Genomic DNA, 18,826 nt, shown 5'->3' with positions numbered 1-18,826 from the left:
CTCTAAAAACAGCATCTGATGATCAGCCAGGACTCCTCCAGCCAGCCTCCTCCTGGGTAACTCACTGCTGGTTTTTAATTGGTTTTAGGTGGCTGAGAACAAACTTAGAGGCAACAGTGCCACTGTGAGGGACTGGAGCTTCCCTCAAACAAACCCAGGGGAGCTCAGCTCACTCTGCCTTTTCTAAAAAGCCTCTCAGGAGGCTGAGATTTCATTGAGTCTGAGCAGATTTAACATCTCAAACCCGTTCTGAGATGGTGCAAGCTGAGTGGTGCAGTCCCTCAAAGGAAGAAGGCACTTTGCTCATGGTCTGTAATTCTCTGCAAACTGAAAAAGCCCACCACTTAACTTGAGAAGATGAGATACAACTAGCATGTTTTTAGATCCTGGAAGCTAGCTGGTGAAAAACTTGTAAAATTGATATAAATGATTTGGTTTGGGTAGTTATCCCTAAGGATGGAAACTTTGTATGGAGTGAGCAACTTGCCATAGGGAGAATTTTTTTTTGTTTTGTTTCATTTCAGGGTTGCCATATGCTATCTCAGTGGAATTTAGATTTTAATGATGAAATGTGTTCATTTTCATATACCAGCAAGGTTTGGAAGAAACTTTAAATGTATGAAAGAAATGCAAATTCCAGACTGAGATGGAAAGGTGTGAAAAAGAACATTGCTCTTAGGAGTCTGAATCGATCTAATGTCTGTTGGTGTCCTGCCATTCACTGTGGAATACTGAACATTTTTGCATAGAGAGAGGATGTATTTCTTTAAGGGCAGCTGTGTTTACATGAAAATGTTGTTTGTCAGAAAAATCAGCTCTGCATGGTTTTCTTATTAACACCGCACTTGAGAAATAAGTGCAAGGTGAATTACCTACTTGATTTGCAAACAATGAATAATTCAGTGTGAGCCAGAAAGTCAAATGAATCTTCCCAAATACTCTCTGTCTGCCTACAAAATAGACAAAAGTGAGAAAAGGATCAATTTGGTGATTTAATACTTGCAGCTCTCCCACTGATATGATTTGTCCATCTGAAATAGATTGTGATCGTTTATAGTATTTAATGAAATAATATTTAAGTACAGGTTTCAAAGCACATTTCAAATACGAATTATGTGTATTTCACAAATGCTGGAAATAAATGTGGGAGGAAAAGGACCTTAAATTTTCCAAAAGGTCATACAGCAAAGCAGAGCAAAAGTAGGAGTAGATCTGAGATGCCTAATCTACTGTCTGGAAGAAAAAAAAAAAAAAAAGAGAAGTTGGATTACAGCCATTTCTAGGCTTTACAACACCTGGGCAAGAAGAAAACTGAGATGAGAACAGTGGGAGAGAAATGAAACCCAAGAGATTAGAGCAGATCCTCTGAAGCCCAAAAGACTTAGAGAAAGGACAGTAACCTTAAACTGTGATTAGCTCTCTGGTGTTTCCACATGCATGATCTGGAGGCACAGGAGATTCACTGTGCTAGAGGCTGCCCAGGCATAAAATAACACAATTCTATGGAGTCACTTGTCCCTAGGTATATTCCTGTATTAGTGGTCCTGCCTCTGTTCCTGTCCCTGCTTCCCCATGGCTCATTCCAGCTTTTCCCAGGTGTTTCCTTGTCCTGGGTAAAAGCAGCAGCAGATGGAGAAAACCTCTGTAGCGTTAAGAGAGATTTGAGGGAGCAGACTGCATGCTCAGGAGACATGAACCTAAACAGCATTTTTTAATTTGCTCTTCTCATTCTCTGCTGTCCAGTGAACAACTCTCTTTTTGCATAAGCTATGCACAAGTTATTTGACAGAATACATTTTAGTTCATGTATCTAAAATGTACAGGTACAGTGTTTCCCAGAAGGTAAAATCCAACAGCCCCTTGCCTTTGTGTTTTTGGGGAAAAGCAGCAGAAATTTGGGGAACTGTGTCTCTTTTTGCTACCTCAGACCTGCATTAGGCTGTGGCTACTGACACCAAACTTGTGGTGATTGGCTGGGGAAGGGATGGTTTGGCAGATAGGTGCCTCAGTGATTTCTTAGCAATTGGAGTTATGTAGTTGTTGCAGGTTTTTATTATAATGTTTGCTTGTGGAAACTGGAGGTCTCCTGGATTTCAGCAGGTAGGAAGTTGTTACTGAGCTCCTTGCAGTCATCCTGCCCCAACCCCCAGGAGCATCATGAGGACCAAGAATCTTCTTAGGTCTGATCCCACACTGCAGCACGGCCTCCAGGCCAAGGTTCTGTTGTCTGTGAGTGCATTACACTCTGATGGAGATGGAAAATGAAATGATAAATAGCTTTTGTCCCCTTTGTGAAGTGATTTGAAACCTTTTTTAATGTGTTTTCCTTGATTAAAGCAGCAGCTGCCTGCCCAGCCTGACTAGGGGAGCTAATGATTTTGATGAAAGACATGATGAATAATTTGCTTCAGATTTATATGGGGTTTTTTTGCCAGGTCCTGAGTTAGATTGAGAGGAAACATATGAGGGGGAATAGGAGAGAACTTTTCAATTCTGCCTTTATATTTTTCTTGGGAAGGTTGACAACAGAGAAGGTGGGGTTTTTTTGTTTTCAACCCTATTTTATGTAAGGACCTCAGATAAGATTTCTGAGCAATAAAGTAGCTTCCAAGGACTGTGTTTTCATGAGATCTCAAGGAAAAAAACAAACAAAATAACCATCTGTTTCCTTCATTCTTGGCCAAGCCATGACCTCATGTAAGGTATGAGCTTATGCCTTCAGCCTCTGTAAATATTGCCTGCTTTGGGAATTAATATAAAGGGAAGAAAAATTGCCCTGGACAGTTTTCATCACCTGTCGAGACCTGTGAAGTTTGGGTTCAACCAGAGGGAGGCTTTGAACAGTGTTTTTCCTCAGAGGGATGGTGCTAAAAACAGGAGCAGACGTTTCTCCAGTTTGCAGCAGTGAGGATCTGATGTAATCTCACTGAAATGAACGGAGTGTGTTTACCCTTGGACAAGGGGGAGGTGGAACCTGGGTCTTTGCACTTCTGGAGAACTGAATCTTTGCCAAGAAGCTAACACCAAATGTACACTGTTGTTCCATTGCAGAGGTTCATCTGATTATTTTTTGCCGTGGTGTTCCTGAGTTTAAGGACTCCTGACTGCTTGTTCCTCGGACACCATTCTCACTTTTTGTTGTTGTTGCAGTGCCAGCTTTGCAGTGGTGTTGGGATAGAGAAAATACGATTGCATTTTTTAAAAAGTTCTTTCTAGGCTAGAACATCACCCACACCTCATTTGCAATTCAGTCCATGGTGAAAAAGGGTGAGATGAAACCAGAGAGACAAACAATAATAACTGGGTTGACCACTCAGAAGAGATGAAGGAAATTTTCAGTCCTTTTCATGGACCCCAGAGGTTTTTTCTGGTTTTTGGTTCAGGTTTCTCTGTTTTGCAGAACACTACTATTACCCTCAGTATCATAAAATACTTTTGAGCCAAGACTTTGGCAGTTTCAGCCTTTATATAATTCCGCTGTATTTTGGCACTGCTTGCTTGTTTATCATTTTTGTTTGGTGATGGCCATTTCTTACGTACGGCTCACCTTGTCCTTCAAGGAAAGGGCCAGAACAAAGGATGTAATTTCTGAGGTCACTGCATTGGTGCTGGCTTGCCATGTCTATGATTCTGTCATTCAGCACTGGATGTTTTATTCTTCTTCAGGCCCAAGACACGTGGGACTTTACATTGTGATGCAGTCTAGGCATCTCTTCAAACTGCCGTGAAGTGAATCCTTCTGCTGTAGTAGTTTATTTTCCCAAATCTCCCTTTTGTTGCTCTGGGAAGATACTTCTTGAGTGCTTGACATAACACAAATTAATTCTGGCTTTTTGGAAATATGAGGAGCCCCTTAATGGGTGTGCAGCAGGCACTGTTAGTATTAATCAGAGACTCATCACTTCTCATATGAAAGAAATAGATTTATGTGAGGGAAGCTTTCCTGTTAAATTTTTATTCTGTGGGAACCATAACATGAATTTGGTGTCAAAGTCTGGACACAGAGTAATTTCCATAGAATTTGCATGCACATTTTTGATTGCCTGCAGTGGGAATCCTGAGCAAATTATTTTCTTCCATGATCTGCTAAACAGTTGTCTCATTGGAAATAAACTAGGAAGAGGAAGAAGTATACAGTGAAGACAGCAGTTTACAGGATTCTGTTGAAATCTTCAGTGATAGGCTAAACCCTAAAAATGCTTTTGCTTTTCTCACTCCGTTGAGGTATGGGCTCCTTTCAGTGAGCATGAACAGAGAAGTCCCTATTAATATTAATGCGAGTTATGTATGTGCACTGGGAGCAAAATATACCCCAAAGTCTAATTATTTTATGCTAATAAGTGAACTGAAAAGATAATTCCTCATTCCTGGCCAAAAAAGCAACAATGGTTCAAAGAATTTTCAGCAGGATGATCATTTTATCACTTCATTTAAACCAGCCTCTGCTCTGACCCTGTGGGGACTGGGAAAAATTCTGGTACCAAAATCCCTGCTGGTGCACATCCAACTGCAATTAATAATGAGCTTTGTATTCTTTGGGATCCAATTTTCATTGCTCTAGGGAGTGGATAAATAGAGGGGCTTGTGACAAGTCCAAACCACTTGGATGTCCTGGTCTCTTGAAATCAAGGCAGAAACCCATTTACCTCTAAGATTTTTGAAAAAAAAATTAATTGTGCGGGTGTGCTTTAGAGAGAGGCTTGGCTCCCTTTTCTTGACCACCAAGCAAACACTGCATTTGACCTGAGGCCTTGGAAGAGGCTCCCAAAATTGAGTGACAGCACTGGGATTGTGGGTGTGCAGTTTGGATAGAAGTGTGTGATATCACAGGGTGGAAAACTCAGAGTTTAAGGGTTAGAATACAGTAATAGATATACAGCAGGATGGAGGTTTTAGGCTGGTGGCTACTCCTTATCTTTCACCTCCTTCTTCATTAGAAGAGGGGTTTAGATGGTTTTTTTGTAATTGGATAGAAAAGTCCTCATTGTGGGTTACGGGTGGTTGGTTATTGGATTAAAAGTAAAAATAATTTAGGTGTCATTTCTTAATTGGACAGTTTATCCTTAAAAGGCCTTGTAGAGAAAGAGATAGGAGCCATTTTTACTTTGTTAGCTGTAGAACTCGTGGTTTGTGAGACTGTAACATGGAGAAGAATTAATAAACGTCTGAGTCCAAACAAGAAACACCATCTGAAGCATTTAATCCCAACTCTGGCAGAAAAGAAGATAAAAAGCAACATTCTGCCAATTAATGGCAGCCAGGCTCTGGGAGGAGGTGGAAGAAGTGCCCTGATGTGGATATCCCAGCCTTGGTGCTGGGCACTCTGCAGCTGCACTCTGCAGGCTCCAAGGCTGGAACTGGAAGAGAGCATTTGAAAAAGACAGGATTTGGATGTGTGTGTCTTGACAAGGGTCAAGCACAATCCTCTGAAGGTATCCAAACAAGAACTAGTTTGGGTGAAGGCCAGAACAGTAGGACTCTGGCTGTTTCTTTCCTTTTTTTTGTCAGCTAATCTCTCACTTGTCATTTTTTCCTACCTTTCCTCGTATTACAGAAATTGTTCTCTAGAAATGGTTCTGTTTTGATGCTTCCTGTGTGGCAGATGGCCTGTCCCTGGCAGCTGTACTCTACTAACCCAGGCTGTACAGCAGTGATGTATAAGCCTCTGCTGATTTTATTAATGTGGTCTGTGATGGGCGCCCATAAACCTCTGAATATAGGCCCTGAAAAAGTGCAATTGCAACCTGCACAGTTCAATCAATATAAATCATCAGTCGCTTCCTACTGGGCTGGGAAAGGCGTGGATTGGGAGCAAGCTCCCATGTCTTTTCTGTCCTGTGTATGATAAAGTAGCTGTGAAGAACTGGTTGCATGAGCAGACATGTGGATGTCAGCAGCAGCATAATTGCAGTTTTCCCTCTGTCATAAGAGTGACTGGCTTCTGTTCTGTGTCTGGCTTCTGGTTATGAAATTTCCTCAGAGAAGACATTGTGCAGCCCATGTAGGATCCACTAGACAGCACTTAAGGAAAATCAGTGGCTTGCAATTCTTAATCTCATTTCCACTGCGATAGCAACAGGGCTCTGAAGGTGTTACAGATGGTCAAGAAAGGCTCACTGGTTTCTCACTACCACTCATGTGAACGTTGAAGTTTAAGTATTACAGGTTTGAAACACTAGAATAAGCTTAGACTTCTTTGGCAATATTTGTTGCTGTATCACTCCAGGCAGGCAGCTTGGAAAAAACAGCCTTTGTTCTTTATTAAGGCTGAATGGATCTTCTGCAGTTGCCATTACCACCTGGCTGGGAGGTGTTGACAGCAGAGGGCCATAATCCCTCCTAGCAGCCTGTCAGTTCAGCGAGGAGTCAGAGCAGGGACTGCAGGAGCTGCTGGAGGAGGGCTGTGTGCCTGTCCGTGGTGTCCTTCTGTCTGTGCAGAGCTGCTCCTTTCACGGTAGGCAAAACACCTCTGCTCAGCTTCAAACTGCATCATTTGCTGGCAGAGGAGGAAAAGCAGGGAAGGGGAAAATAGTGTTGAGCAATGATAGTGGAGGAGAGGTTACAGAAGAGAAAAATTACGTTCTGCAGGGAACTCTGAGGGTTGCAGCCTGGAAAATGCAATCAAAAGGCTCTTGGTGTGCTTTCTGAAAGCAGCTTTGAGAGGGCTTGGATTCTGCATGGTGGAGCCAACCTTTACCTCACTGTCACCTCCTGACTGCAGGTTTGAGGACCTACAGCTGGCTTTAAATAATTCTCTTAATTCAGATTTGCTTAAATTAATTAAGGTCAGATTGATTTTCAGTTGGACAGCATCACTGGCACTAGCCTGCCTGCCCTCCCTCCCAGGGCTGAGATACCATTTTTATTCTGGGAAACTGCTCTTCAGCTGAGATTCTGGCAACAATTTTGTATTAAATGTATTTCACTGCCTCTGGATCCAGTGGGTCCCAACTGCTCAGAAGGAGCAGAGGAAGCTGAAGTAAACTTTTACTCCAAGCTCCACTGCACAAGGGAAGTCCCCAACATGTCCTGCCCATGGTTACCATGACTGAGTGCTGCCATTTGGGGGTCAGCTGTACAAAAATGTCTGGGTTTTGGACTCAGAACCAGTTTAGAAATGGAGTGCTGGTGAAGAGCAAAACAAGTGACATGAAGGACAGGGCAACAGGCAGCTCCTCAGTGAGTGGGACACCAGGGTGGATTTCCTGTACCACGGGAACGAGGGAAATCTGTGCCAGTAATTCTGTGGGAGAAAATGCATGTTATAATTTTCCAAGCAGATGGTTCAAGGTGAGTGATGAGCTGTTTAGATGAAATTTGAGTGGGAAGGAGGCTGTGGAGAATGCAGGGAAGTATGATGAGTTATAGCAAAGGTCAGAAGCTGGCTTTTGAGTGCAGAATCACTTTGGAGACCAGGGGGTGTATTTTCAGCATATGCTGCAGACTCAGTTTGAGGTTTCATCCTGCTGACTCCATTTCCCTAAGCTTTACCTCCACAGGTGTATTGCAAAGCCCTTCTAATCTGTCCATATGGGATACACTGAAACTTAATGTCTGTGAAGCAAATTTGCATCTCTGCAAAAGAAATACGTGAAGTTAGAGGTGAAACTGCCACAAGTGGTGCTTTATGACTCCAAATGTGTTTGGGCCTTAGCACAAGTATTCACACATTTACAAGAAGTCTCTTCTGTGTTAGGGTGAGTCAAGGGGACATTTCAATAAAAAGAATAACTTTACCTTTTAGTTGAGTCTTCCCACACAAACCAAATTCAGCAGATTTTTGTCCAAGTGGCATCTTCTCACAGTACCCATCTATCTGAAGACTTGCTTTGTGAAATAAATCAACTTAAAATCAACAGAGTTAGAGAAATCTTTAGCCTGTAAGCACTCTTCTTCTCCTGGGATGTATCATATATTCATTGCTTGTGTGGAAGCAGCTGCTGTACTAATGGAATCACTAAAAAGGAGGTTATGTTAACATTTATTGTGTAGCACATATCTCCTTATAAGACCAGTGAGTTGTGGAGTAGGAGGGAAGTCCATGGCTGGATGACTGCCCAGGGGTGTAAGAAATGGTGCAAAGTTACAAGTGATGACAGAGGAAATAATTAAATTAGAAGATTCAGCAGCATCACATGAGCATCTTTCTTCTTTGTATGGCAGAGACACAGCCAAAAGGTTTGCAGTCTTAAATGTGATCTGAGCCTGATTTAAACGAAAACCCTTTTAATGTCACAGAGAGGGTGCAAATATAACTTGTGCTTAGACCTACTGTGGTTATCACCTCAAAGATTGATGGTCCTCTTTGTGATAAGTAAAAATCACTCCACAAAATGACTCTTACTGTTGAGGAAGAAGAAGGAGGAGGCAGATTTGGATTTTTTGCCCAAGCATAATGTTTTAAGAAAGTCATATCTGCAGCAGTAGGCAAAGAAATGTAAGATAAAGTTTCTGCAAGTCACAGTTTTCCTAATTTTGCAGCTAGGTAGGATCTGCAGTTGATAATGACCTATATAGACAAGGCCCAATTTTCTTTTCTGTCACCAGGCGTGCTGTTTATACCCACACTGAGGGACCATTATTCTGATTGATTTGGAAAGGCGGATCATTTCTTTGACCCATGTAACTGGTGAGACAGCAAAGTGTAAAATTTACCCATAAGCTGCTGATAAAGTGTCCCTGTGGTTTGCAGTCTCTGCAGGAAAGACTAATGTGTGGTTATAGCCCAACTCCAGGGAATTTCTTTCTTACAGAGATCTTTGATTTTGTAACTGAAGTGACTGTCCTGCTGTCTTACAAGAAGACACTGAAGAAAATATAATTTGCTTTATCTTTTGTGGTATTATGTAGAATAAGAAGCAGTTTTTCATTCCTTTGGAAGCTTCTTAAGATTTCAGAAATGCTCTTGCTCTCATGCTGGCTCATCTAAGCAATGGAAAAAAAAATTGGGAACAGATTTCTGAGAATAGCCAGCACCTGTGATAGTGTAGATCCTGATATGCCCCTCCTGCCAAACTGAAGAGAAAGTAGGGGTGTGAACCAGTTTGCTTGTTCTTGAGGTAGTGCACAGAATATCAAATATGCAGGGCTTTTTCCACTGTCTCAGTGTTTCCTCGTAATAAATTCTATCCTGGGGCCAAAAAAAAAATCTTGTCAAGGAGGGCATGATCCCATGAAAATTTCTGTTTTACCAAATTGGCATTTTCCATTGCAGACCATGCATACTCAGCATTGATTTTACATTGCAGCTTGACCAGCTCACTTGCATTTCAAAGTAAAAGCTAGAGGAGCTATTGATTGCTTAGCTGAGCAGGTTGAATATGATCTGCAGTCTCCTCTTACACACTGATTCCTTGTCTCTTTACTCTCTGCTTCCTGAATGTCACTGAACTGTGAGAGGCCTGCTAAATGGACAAAAATATTGATTTCCTTTCCCCTTCTTTTATTTTCAAAAGCTCCTTATTTACCAAGAACTGAACTAATATCAGGAAAAGGTCACCAAAAAAAAGGCAGAAAGAAGGTAGCTTTTGTGTATTTTTTTTTTAAAAACATATGAACTTGGTTGAAACTGGAGTCCTTTAAGTTGTGTTTTCATCAAGAAAGGTTATTTGCCTGTGTGAAATCTTTGAACCCAGGCTGTTGAGCTTCATATTTTACCATTGCCTGATTGATGATGAACTTCTGGGCTGGTTTCCTAAATGGCTGTACCTCTAGTGTTACAATTTTCTGTGATTTTTTTTGCTGAGAAGTTAATGAGCAGTCCCAGCTATGCCAGAATGCAATCAGTAACTCTTTTGTGTGAGTTTAATGCACAGTTTTGTAGTGTTTATTGTGCATTTTGTTCCTGCTTTGTTCACCCATAAGCGTGAGACTTTGCAATTTGCAGGTTTAGAGAGACAGAGAAGAAGTTCAAGGAACAGAAGCTGGAGTCAGGTAAAAATAGGAAGATGTGCCAAGAGGGATCACTGGGGACAGCCCGAGTGTCCAGAGATTTTAGTGTCTGCTAAAATGCTAAAATGATCTGTACAAGCTTGGCCACGTTTGGGCAGGCAAATGGGGCTGCTTACAGAAAGGGTAAAACTAGAACTGGTCCAAGTGTAATCATAAAAAAACCCCAGTAGGTCCTTGATATCCAGTGACATTGTTTCAACTAGTAACAAAACAGAAAAGTAAAAGCAAGGTAGAGGGATGGCTAGAAACAATGAGAAAGATCTGTTTTACAGGGAATGTTACTTTTCTTAGAAATCAAAGCAATTCTCATGCTGTCTGTGCTTGTCATTATGAAAATACCCATTTAAAAATACATAAACCAAGAGTGATGCAAGTATTTTATGGAAAGAGATGCATTTTTTCCTTTAATGAAATCTTTGAAATTGAAAAAAAAATTAAATTGTTCATCAGTCCTTTGCTTAGAAGTGGTGGGGAAAGTTATGTCGATAAACTTCCAAGGTTCCAGGGGTTTGTGCTCTAATGCAGGATTTCTGCTGTAAGAGCTGCTACATCTTTGCTGTAGGGTAAGTCCCTGTGCAAAATACACCCCAGGGATTAATGGATACAGCTGGGAGAGACACTTGGAGAAGTTGTTATGAATACTCCTCCAGAAACACCTACCTTTAGCAACAGGGACTAGTTGCTATGTATGGAGAGATCCATGAGAGCCTTTCAAAGTCATTAGTTTGCCTGAGAGGAGCAGTTCTCGTTTTATTAGTAAGAATTGGATGGTCAGTGATGGTCACAAGCCCCCTCATATCCCTGCTTTGCTTTCTGGGCCGCACAATAGGCTCAGAAAGTTGGAAATCCAGGAGATGGATCCAACTCTGTCACGACAGAAGGCATCAGTTTTCTGCATTGCTGTGTGGGATGGGTTGACCCAGGTCAGATGCCAAAGCTGCTCCCTCACTCCCCTCCTGAGCTGGACAGGTGAGAGAGAAGATAAAGAAGGAGGGTTCATGTGTTGAGATGAGGACTGGGGGAGATCACTCATCAAACATCAGGTAAAACAGGCTGTAATTAGAGATATGAACTGAATTTAGTACACCAACAAAATCAGAGCAGGATTGTGAGAAGCAGTAGGGGTTATGGTCATTTCACCACCTGGCGTTTCTTCCATTGCTCAGGGAGAGGAGTTGTTCCCCTTCTTCAAAAACACAGGCCATCAGTTTCCACTTCTTGCTTCACCTTCAGGAACAGACCTGTATTGACCCTGAGGCCTTAGAGGAAAAAGAGCCATTACTTCCTCTGATTGATCCACTCACTGCTATGTGTTTGTTGTTTTTGTTTGTTTTTTTAATTCCCCAACATGCCTGTTTGATGTCATCAGCTGGGACTGCCTTCTTCCTCTGGAATTTGATTCCAGTTCTCCTGTTTTGAAGTTCTTGGTGTTTGAGGTTCAAGTTGTGGGTGCTGTTCCCCTTTTGTACACCCACTGGTATAATTTAGTAAATCTGTCATTTATGCTCAATGTAACAGAGTCATTTAACTGCAGGATCTCATCAGTGCAATTAACCCTGTTCCTCTGAAATGAGGAGCTGATTGTCTTGGCATTCATGGGAGCAGAGAGCACAGTGGAGTGCTGCAGTTCCTGGCCCTTCCAGAGCAGTGCTGCAGTCAATTGATTATTTTGCTAATTGGTTTTGCATCCAGTATCCTGCTGCTTTATTATTATCCAAGTGACTTTATGCACCATGCATAAGTACAAGTATAGTAAAAATCAATACCTGAGGCCTTTTTTCCCTTGTTAAACATCTTAGCATCCATGGGTTACCTTTGAACATGACCTTTATTCTGCTTGCAACACAGCTAGTAACTTTTTCATAATTTATTCCTATGCTAATAAAGTACGTGCTCAGATTCTGATCTGTACTTAAACTTGTGTCCTAATGAAAAAGGAATAAATTACTTAAGAATGAAATAAACAAAAGGCTGTTATTGTAGAGAAATAAGCCTAATTTTGAGATGGTAAAATTCATGCTATTTTTGTGAGAAAATCTTGTTGTTTCACTAGGTTCTAATAAATACCATACTTCACAGGCTTGAATCACTTAGTGACTGTTGTCAAAAGCCTGAGTCCTATGAATGCTGCTTTTTCTGCTTCATTTAGAGAAATGAGGATTTAAAGGCTGGTATGAGATTGCACTGTGGGTGGGATTGAGGGCTGGGTTCCAGGTCTGAATGTCACACAAGCAGATGGCATTATGGATATTACAGGATGAGAATGTTTTCCTGTGCTTTTCTACTGCTGGACTCGCAGACACATTCTCTTGTGCGTGTGTTTTTGAAACCTTGGTGTGGTACTTAATGCCTTTGTATTACTGATGTCTGGGGGAGGCCTACTCTTCTTTCAGAAGAAAACCATGAAATAGAAGCAGAATCAGAGTCAGATGCAGTTCCTCTCCTGGTCTAAACTAGATATGAAAGCAGAAATTTCCTCCTCAGAAAAGAAAGTGTGTTTTTCTAATGTAGGTTCACAGTTGGCAAGAACAGAAGGATTTTGCTGAGTCAGCAGCCTTGGATGGGTAGTTTTCCACCCAGCTCACAGGATTTGCATTACCATGTTCCAAGTTTGTTCTTTGGGGATCTTTCTTTCTGCAGTATGTGGATGTTACCTGCTCTTGGGCTCGTTGCTCTCTAAACACATCTCTGTGAGGAGAAAGGCAAGTTCCTGCCTTGTGCTGGTTAAGATCACGCTATGAGGCAGCTGACCAGGGCAATGGGTAGCTCATGGAAAAAGCTACCAAGACCTTTTCCAAAAATTTCAACCCTTTTTTGGACAAAAATGCCTAATCTTTTCTGGATTCAATTGTATGACTTCCTGTCATTTGCAAATATGAGGAATCCCCTTCGTTTTTGTGGTGAAAAAGAGGTCTCAGGATTTCTGAGAGTGATCTGTCTGTGGATGGTGACACCCCGTATGCCCTTTCTCCAAGTGAAACATTTGGAAAACAGCTGGCCGAGTGATTTGAGTTCAGTGAAAACTGTGCCTCTTTGAGGGGTGTATTCCCTTGTCTCAGGAAATTACAGTGTTATATAAAAAAATACATTATGGTTGTATTGTGAAGATGGAACAAATCAGAAAAACAAGATGATACAGAAGAGGGAAAACAGCCTGTGCTATTTCTGCAGATTGCTCCCCCTCTCCGTCATCTTAAAAGACAAGCCAGGGCTCCCCAGCATTGCTTTTTAATTAGTAGAACTCCCTCTGCACTTTGCCCTAATTCAGTGCCTGAATGCAGGCGGGTCCTGCAGAGCCAGCAGGCTTACGTGGGAGCACAAACACCTGAAATCTTTTTCTCTGGCATCCCCTCTGAATGAGGCTTGTCTTCTGTTCCTCATTATGTTCTGTGGTGACAGCTTGGGGTTTGCAGTGGCAGTGGAGAGCCAGGGTGAGCCTGGGGAGGGGGGAGGCAGAGTGACAGGTGAGTGCTGTGTCTCCATGGCATCACTGAGCTTTATCTTGCAGCTGTCAAACACTGTGCCTAGACCTTTCTTTACTTTGTACAGCGACCTGGTGCCACAAAGTGCAACTTGCATGGGTCCTGCTTAGTCACTCCCCCCTTACCAGGTTATTTCATATTAGGGTTTTTCTTTACTTTCAGTCTGTTCCACTTCTAATGAACTTGCACGAGTACTGGGAACACACATATAAATGAAAGCACCAGTTCAGTATTTTACCACTTGGTGCCTTTAGTTAAGGAGTTAAAACTCACATATGTGTATTGTTTAGAAACCTTTGACACTGCCTTTTCCGGCCATGCTGTGCCCCATCCTGTTTGTTGTGAGTTGGTATCAGGTTTTTGGGGGTTATAATGAAACAATATGGCTGTGAGGGATGCAGCTTTTAGCCCCCATTAGTTAGATCCCAGTTTCATCTCTGTCTTAAGACACCTCACTGAGCACTGTCTTTTATGCTCATGCTTTAATTAACTGAGACAGAAAGATGCCTCCAAGAATGATTCAACTGTCCTAAGATCTGCTTGAACCTTTGGATGAATTTCTTCTCTGTTGATTTTGACTGGCACTGTATATATGAAGTTGCTATGACACTGCAGTGTAACTCATATGTGTGCCTTTTAAATCTGAAATGCCAAAGTCACACGTGTAGAAGTGGTTCTCTGAGTTATTAGATTTATTTAATAACCATGGATTCTTTTCAGGAACACACCTAAGTAAATGTTAGGGGATCTTACTGCACCTGATCATGTACTTGATGGTTTTAAGCATTGTTTTTTGATCAAGAAAGCTAGATTAATAATATTATTAATAATAATATTAATTTTTTTTCAATTAAATGTTGGTACTCTTCAAACTATCTTGTTTCCAGGTGTTAGGCTGAAGAGTACAAAATGAGTGTGTCTAAGTTGTCAGCACATTTTACAAGGTCTGTGAATGTGTTTGTATGTGTTACAACTCCAGTTACAACCACTGAGTTGTCTCCTTTAGGAATGCTCTTTTACCTGAGTGCAAATAAGGTGATTATGGTCTGACATTTGAAGTTCCTGCCTCCGAAGATATTTGCATGTTTAACTTCTTGTATATTCTACAGCGCTTCCTTAAATGTCTTGTGGATTTGTGGTGCATAAAGGAAAGGATTTCTAAAACACTGTGACAACTTGTGGTTTAGAACCTGTATTTTCATATCCTATACTTCAGCCAGTGTGGTCAGTTTAGTGGCTTTTCTGCCATATAGTTTTTCTTACCAGTATATTTATTTATCACTTATTATTGCAAGGATAATCCATGAAAGTAGATCCCATTACAAAACATTTTTGAGAGCCTCAGAAGTATAATGAAAGCTCGCAACACCAGATTTTTTTTTCTCCCAGAAAATTTCTTTGGCAGTGTCCTCTGGGAATGCAGTGCACACAGGCTGTGCTGGGCTCTGAATGCCAGGGTTTATCCAGGTGGGAATGCAGTGCACACAGGCTGTGCTGGGCTCTGAATCCCAGGGTTTATCCAGGTGGGAATGCACAGGCTGTGCTGGGCTCTGAATGCCAGGGTTTATCCAGGTGGGAATGCAGTGCACACAGGCTGTGCTGGGCTCTGAATGCCAGGGTTTATCCAGGTGGGAATGCAGTGCACACAGGCTGTGCTGGGCTCTGAATGCCAGGGTTTATCCAGGTGGGAATGCAGTGCACACAGGCTGTGCTGGGCTCTGAATGCCAGGGTTTATCCAGGTGGGAATGCAGTGCACACAGGCTGTGCTGGGCTCTGAATGCCAGGGTTTATCCAGGTGGGAATGCAGTGCACACAGGCTGTGCTGGGCTCTGAATGCCAGGGTTTATCCAGGTGGGAATGCAGTGCACACAGGCTGTGCTGGGCTCTGAATGCCAGGGTTTATCCAGGTGGGAATGCAGTGCACACAGGCTGTGCTGGGCTCTGAATGCCAGGGTTTATCCAGGTGGGAATGCAGTGCACACAGGCTGTGCTGGGCTCTGAATCCCAGGGTTTATCCAGGTGGGAATGCTGGGCTCCTCCCCTGGGTGCAGCATCTCCCATGGATGATGGAATTGGATCAGCCCTGCAGTGAGCCTGGATGGCCCATGGACAGCAGAGATCCCCTGGAGGGAGGATGGGTCCTGGAAGGGATAAAGAACCCTGCCCCAGCTGGTTTGAACAGCCCCCTCTCCCCTGGAGTTATGAGGAAAGAAACACCTCCCCAGCCAGTTTCACCAGATGGGAAATGGAATAATATGCATTGAACCCAAGACATCCAGTTCCAACAAACACAGAATGGAGGAAAAGGGCCTATGGGGAGAACAGAAAGAAGACATCTAAACAACAAACCACAATAGCATAGCTGTGCATCAGTAAAACTTTTCTTAACATACACACAATGTTCATCCCTTAATTGGGAGAGCCAATCATGCTGCTACACATCTATAACAAGCTAACCCTCCAGGTGAGCCCCTGTCCCTGCAAGAAAAAAAATGGCCCCAGTAGTTTGGCAAGGTTTCATGATAAAAGTTTTAACTGCTTTTATCTGCTAAAGTTCTTCCCATACCCTGATTTCCAGAGCATTTTCCTGGGCATTTGGGGCTGTGCTCTGCTGGCAACTGGAGGGTCACTTGTAGCCTGATTGTGGTGATGCCTTGGGAAGGCTGACCTGGAACAGAGACTGGACAGAGCCAGAGAATAAAGCAGGGATTTATTGAAAGGGCTCCAGGATCCACCTTGGGCAGGACAGGGTCTGACCAGGGCTACACCCAAGGTGGACCCAAAATGGTCACAAAATGGCTAACCAGTCATGAGGTCTTACACTTAATGAGTTTTGGTCCATTTGCATATTGGGGTTTAATTGCCCAGTTACAGCCTCAGGTTGTGAGGTCCCATCCTTCTTGTTCCTCCCTTCAGTCCATCCTTTGTGTTTTTGGGCCTGAAAGTTGTCCTTGGTGTGCAGCAGGAAAAGGATTTGTTTTGTCTACTTTGTGAAGAGAGCTGACCAGCACCCACTGTGAGGCTCAGAACTGCACCCCTGGGCAGCACAGAATCTGGAAAACTTGAAAGCTGAAAGTGAAGGCATCAGTGGAAGCTTCTCTCCCCTGATCAGCTGCCAGGCGAAGTCTCCCTGGGGACAGGGCTGCCAGCACATGTACAGCCTCTGTAGGAATCTTTCACCTCGCGTGTAACGTTGAGTTGAGGCATGAATAATCAGAATGGTCCCTCTCAGGCACAAAAGGTTATCTAATGATCTGAAAATGCCCTGGAGAAAAATTTCAAAAAGCAGAAGCGTGGTTGAGACCTGCTTCCTCATTTTGTCAAATGTCTACAGCTTGGAGCTGTGACATATTTGGAATTAGTTCAATAACTTTAGCTTCTATTTTGGTGGCAACAAAAAATAAAACTGTGGCAAGAAGACTCATGATGATGATGCCTGGAGAGGGGATCATTCTTATGCTGATTGTTTGGTGTCTAAAGCATGTTCAAGCTGAGCTTTTCTCCAGGAAGGACACTCTGGGGGAGTTTATTCCCCTCACAGCTGTTGCAGTAGTCCTGGAGCTTCCTACCTCTTTGTAAATTCTGATTGGGATCAGTCCCTGGTTTAGAGGTTGCAAATGAATTACACAAACACAGAGTGTGTTTTCATAACCCCTATCTCTCTCATGAAGACAGGTCTCAAAAAAGCTTTTTATATTTGTCCTGAATGCTGAGCTAATGTATAAAAATTAACCTTCCAGGTGAGGAAAGCTGTGCAGCAGGAGGGCTTCATCAGAAGGAAGCGAGGATATAGAGACATCAATGACATTGACATCAACATGAATGATCCTTTATTTACAAAGCAGTGGTACCTGGTAAGTTTTGAGAGAAAATCACAATAATCATAATTAAATAATTGTCATTCAAGCTGTTTTGTGCGGCTGCAGTGTTTTCCAACAGTTCTTTCCAAATGCAGGACTTGGGAACGGATCCAGGGCTCCGTTGTGTTGGTTTTAATTGTACCCCTTTTATACTGGGGAGAGCCAGCACATTTCAGGAGATAAATTTCATTTCAGTCAATGGAAAGATCCTTGGAAGGCTTGAAAGAGAACTGTATTGGTGTCCTGTGGGCATTACTGGTGTGCTGATGTGTCCCCTAGAACTGCATATCAGTCATGTCTTTGAGCTGTTGCCAGGTAAAATATTGTTATGGAATGATAACAAAAGATTATGATGTATTTGCTAGCAAAAGTTAAAGCTTTTCTTATGGAAATCTGACTGTAGTTTCTTTTGTCAAAAACAGAACAGCTGAAAACTGATGAATTTCTGCTTAAGCTAATGTCGAAGGAAATTCATATTTTGCTAAATTGTTTCAGTTTTTCTGTGTCATTTTTATAGGAAGAAGTCTTTAGTTAAAAGAAAACATATTTTTACTTTGAAGTGAAGCAATTTTTTTATTTAACAAGTTGATAAATAATTCTGGTCCGTTTTATTGTTGCAACATATTTATCATGAAATACTCAGTAAATGCAGTACTGCCTTGTTAACTTAAGAAGGGTATTTTTGCTTAAGAGTAATGTTTTGTCTCTTAATCCATTTTTTACATTTCCTGAATCCATCCAATATGGCTGTGGGGTTTTTTTTCCTAAAGCAAGAATTTTCATATGAATTGGGGCAAATTAGCACGGATGGGATTTTATCATTGATGAGTCGATAAATGAAAAGTGAGAATTAATTCCCTTATTTTCTGGTACTTAATCAAAATGTTGCAGCGATAAAAACAACAAAAATTGAGGAAGTTATACAGTAGCTCCCTGCTTTCAGGAAGAAAGTATTTCCTGCTCGTAAAAAAGTCCTCTGTAAAATCAGTTGTTTGAACTTTTTTCCTGGATTGACCCACTGGCTGACAAGTTAAGTAGAAAAGTCCTTTTTTGGGGTCCAAAAGATTCAGTGTTTAACCAAATCTTACACAAAAAGTTGCATTTTGCCAGTGTTGAGTTTTTCCAGTTTTTTTCTGCATTATTGCAGTAGATATGATTATGGACAGATGTGTACTCCAAAAACATATGGAATATATTTTCTGTACTAAAGATGCATGAAGAGACATAAAGGAAAAATCAGTGGCTGTGGAAATTGTCAGTCAAGTAAAAAGAGCTTTTTTTTTTTTTCACTGATGTATTAGATTAACACTGGTCAAGCAGATGGGACTCCTGGACTTGACCTTAATGTAGCTGAAGCATGGGAGCTGGGATACACAGGGAAGGGAGTAACCATAGGAATTATGGACGATGGTAAGTGAAGACTGAGTGCTAATTTAATACTTTTAAGTAGACTTTTTTTTTCATGTAATTGAAGTTAAAAAATATTAAAAATGAATAATCAATTGTTTAGTGTTGAGACTAGCAGTCTCCAC

The 18,826-nt window shown here is 41.9% G+C and overlaps 1 protein-coding gene across 1 annotated transcript in view; it reads left to right on the top strand.

The window, feature by feature from the left end:
- PCSK2 (proprotein convertase subtilisin/kexin type 2) overlaps nt 1-18,826 on the top strand; it is a 94,028-nt gene that overhangs the window by 31,135 nt on the left and 44,067 nt on the right. The window contains exons 3-4 of the mRNA XM_063391650.1: nt 17,175-17,288; nt 18,596-18,704. Coding sequence (XP_063247720.1) covers nt 17,175-17,288; nt 18,596-18,704 — 223 coding nt within the window. The remainder of the gene's footprint in view (nt 1-17,174; nt 17,289-18,595; nt 18,705-18,826) is intronic.

Source organism: Prinia subflava, chromosome 2 (genome assembly GCF_021018805.1).
Source record: "Prinia subflava isolate CZ2003 ecotype Zambia chromosome 2, Cam_Psub_1.2, whole genome shotgun sequence".
Lineage (NCBI taxonomy): Eukaryota > Metazoa > Chordata > Aves > Passeriformes > Cisticolidae > Prinia > Prinia subflava.
This window is presented reverse-complemented; position numbering and strand designations above follow the sequence as displayed.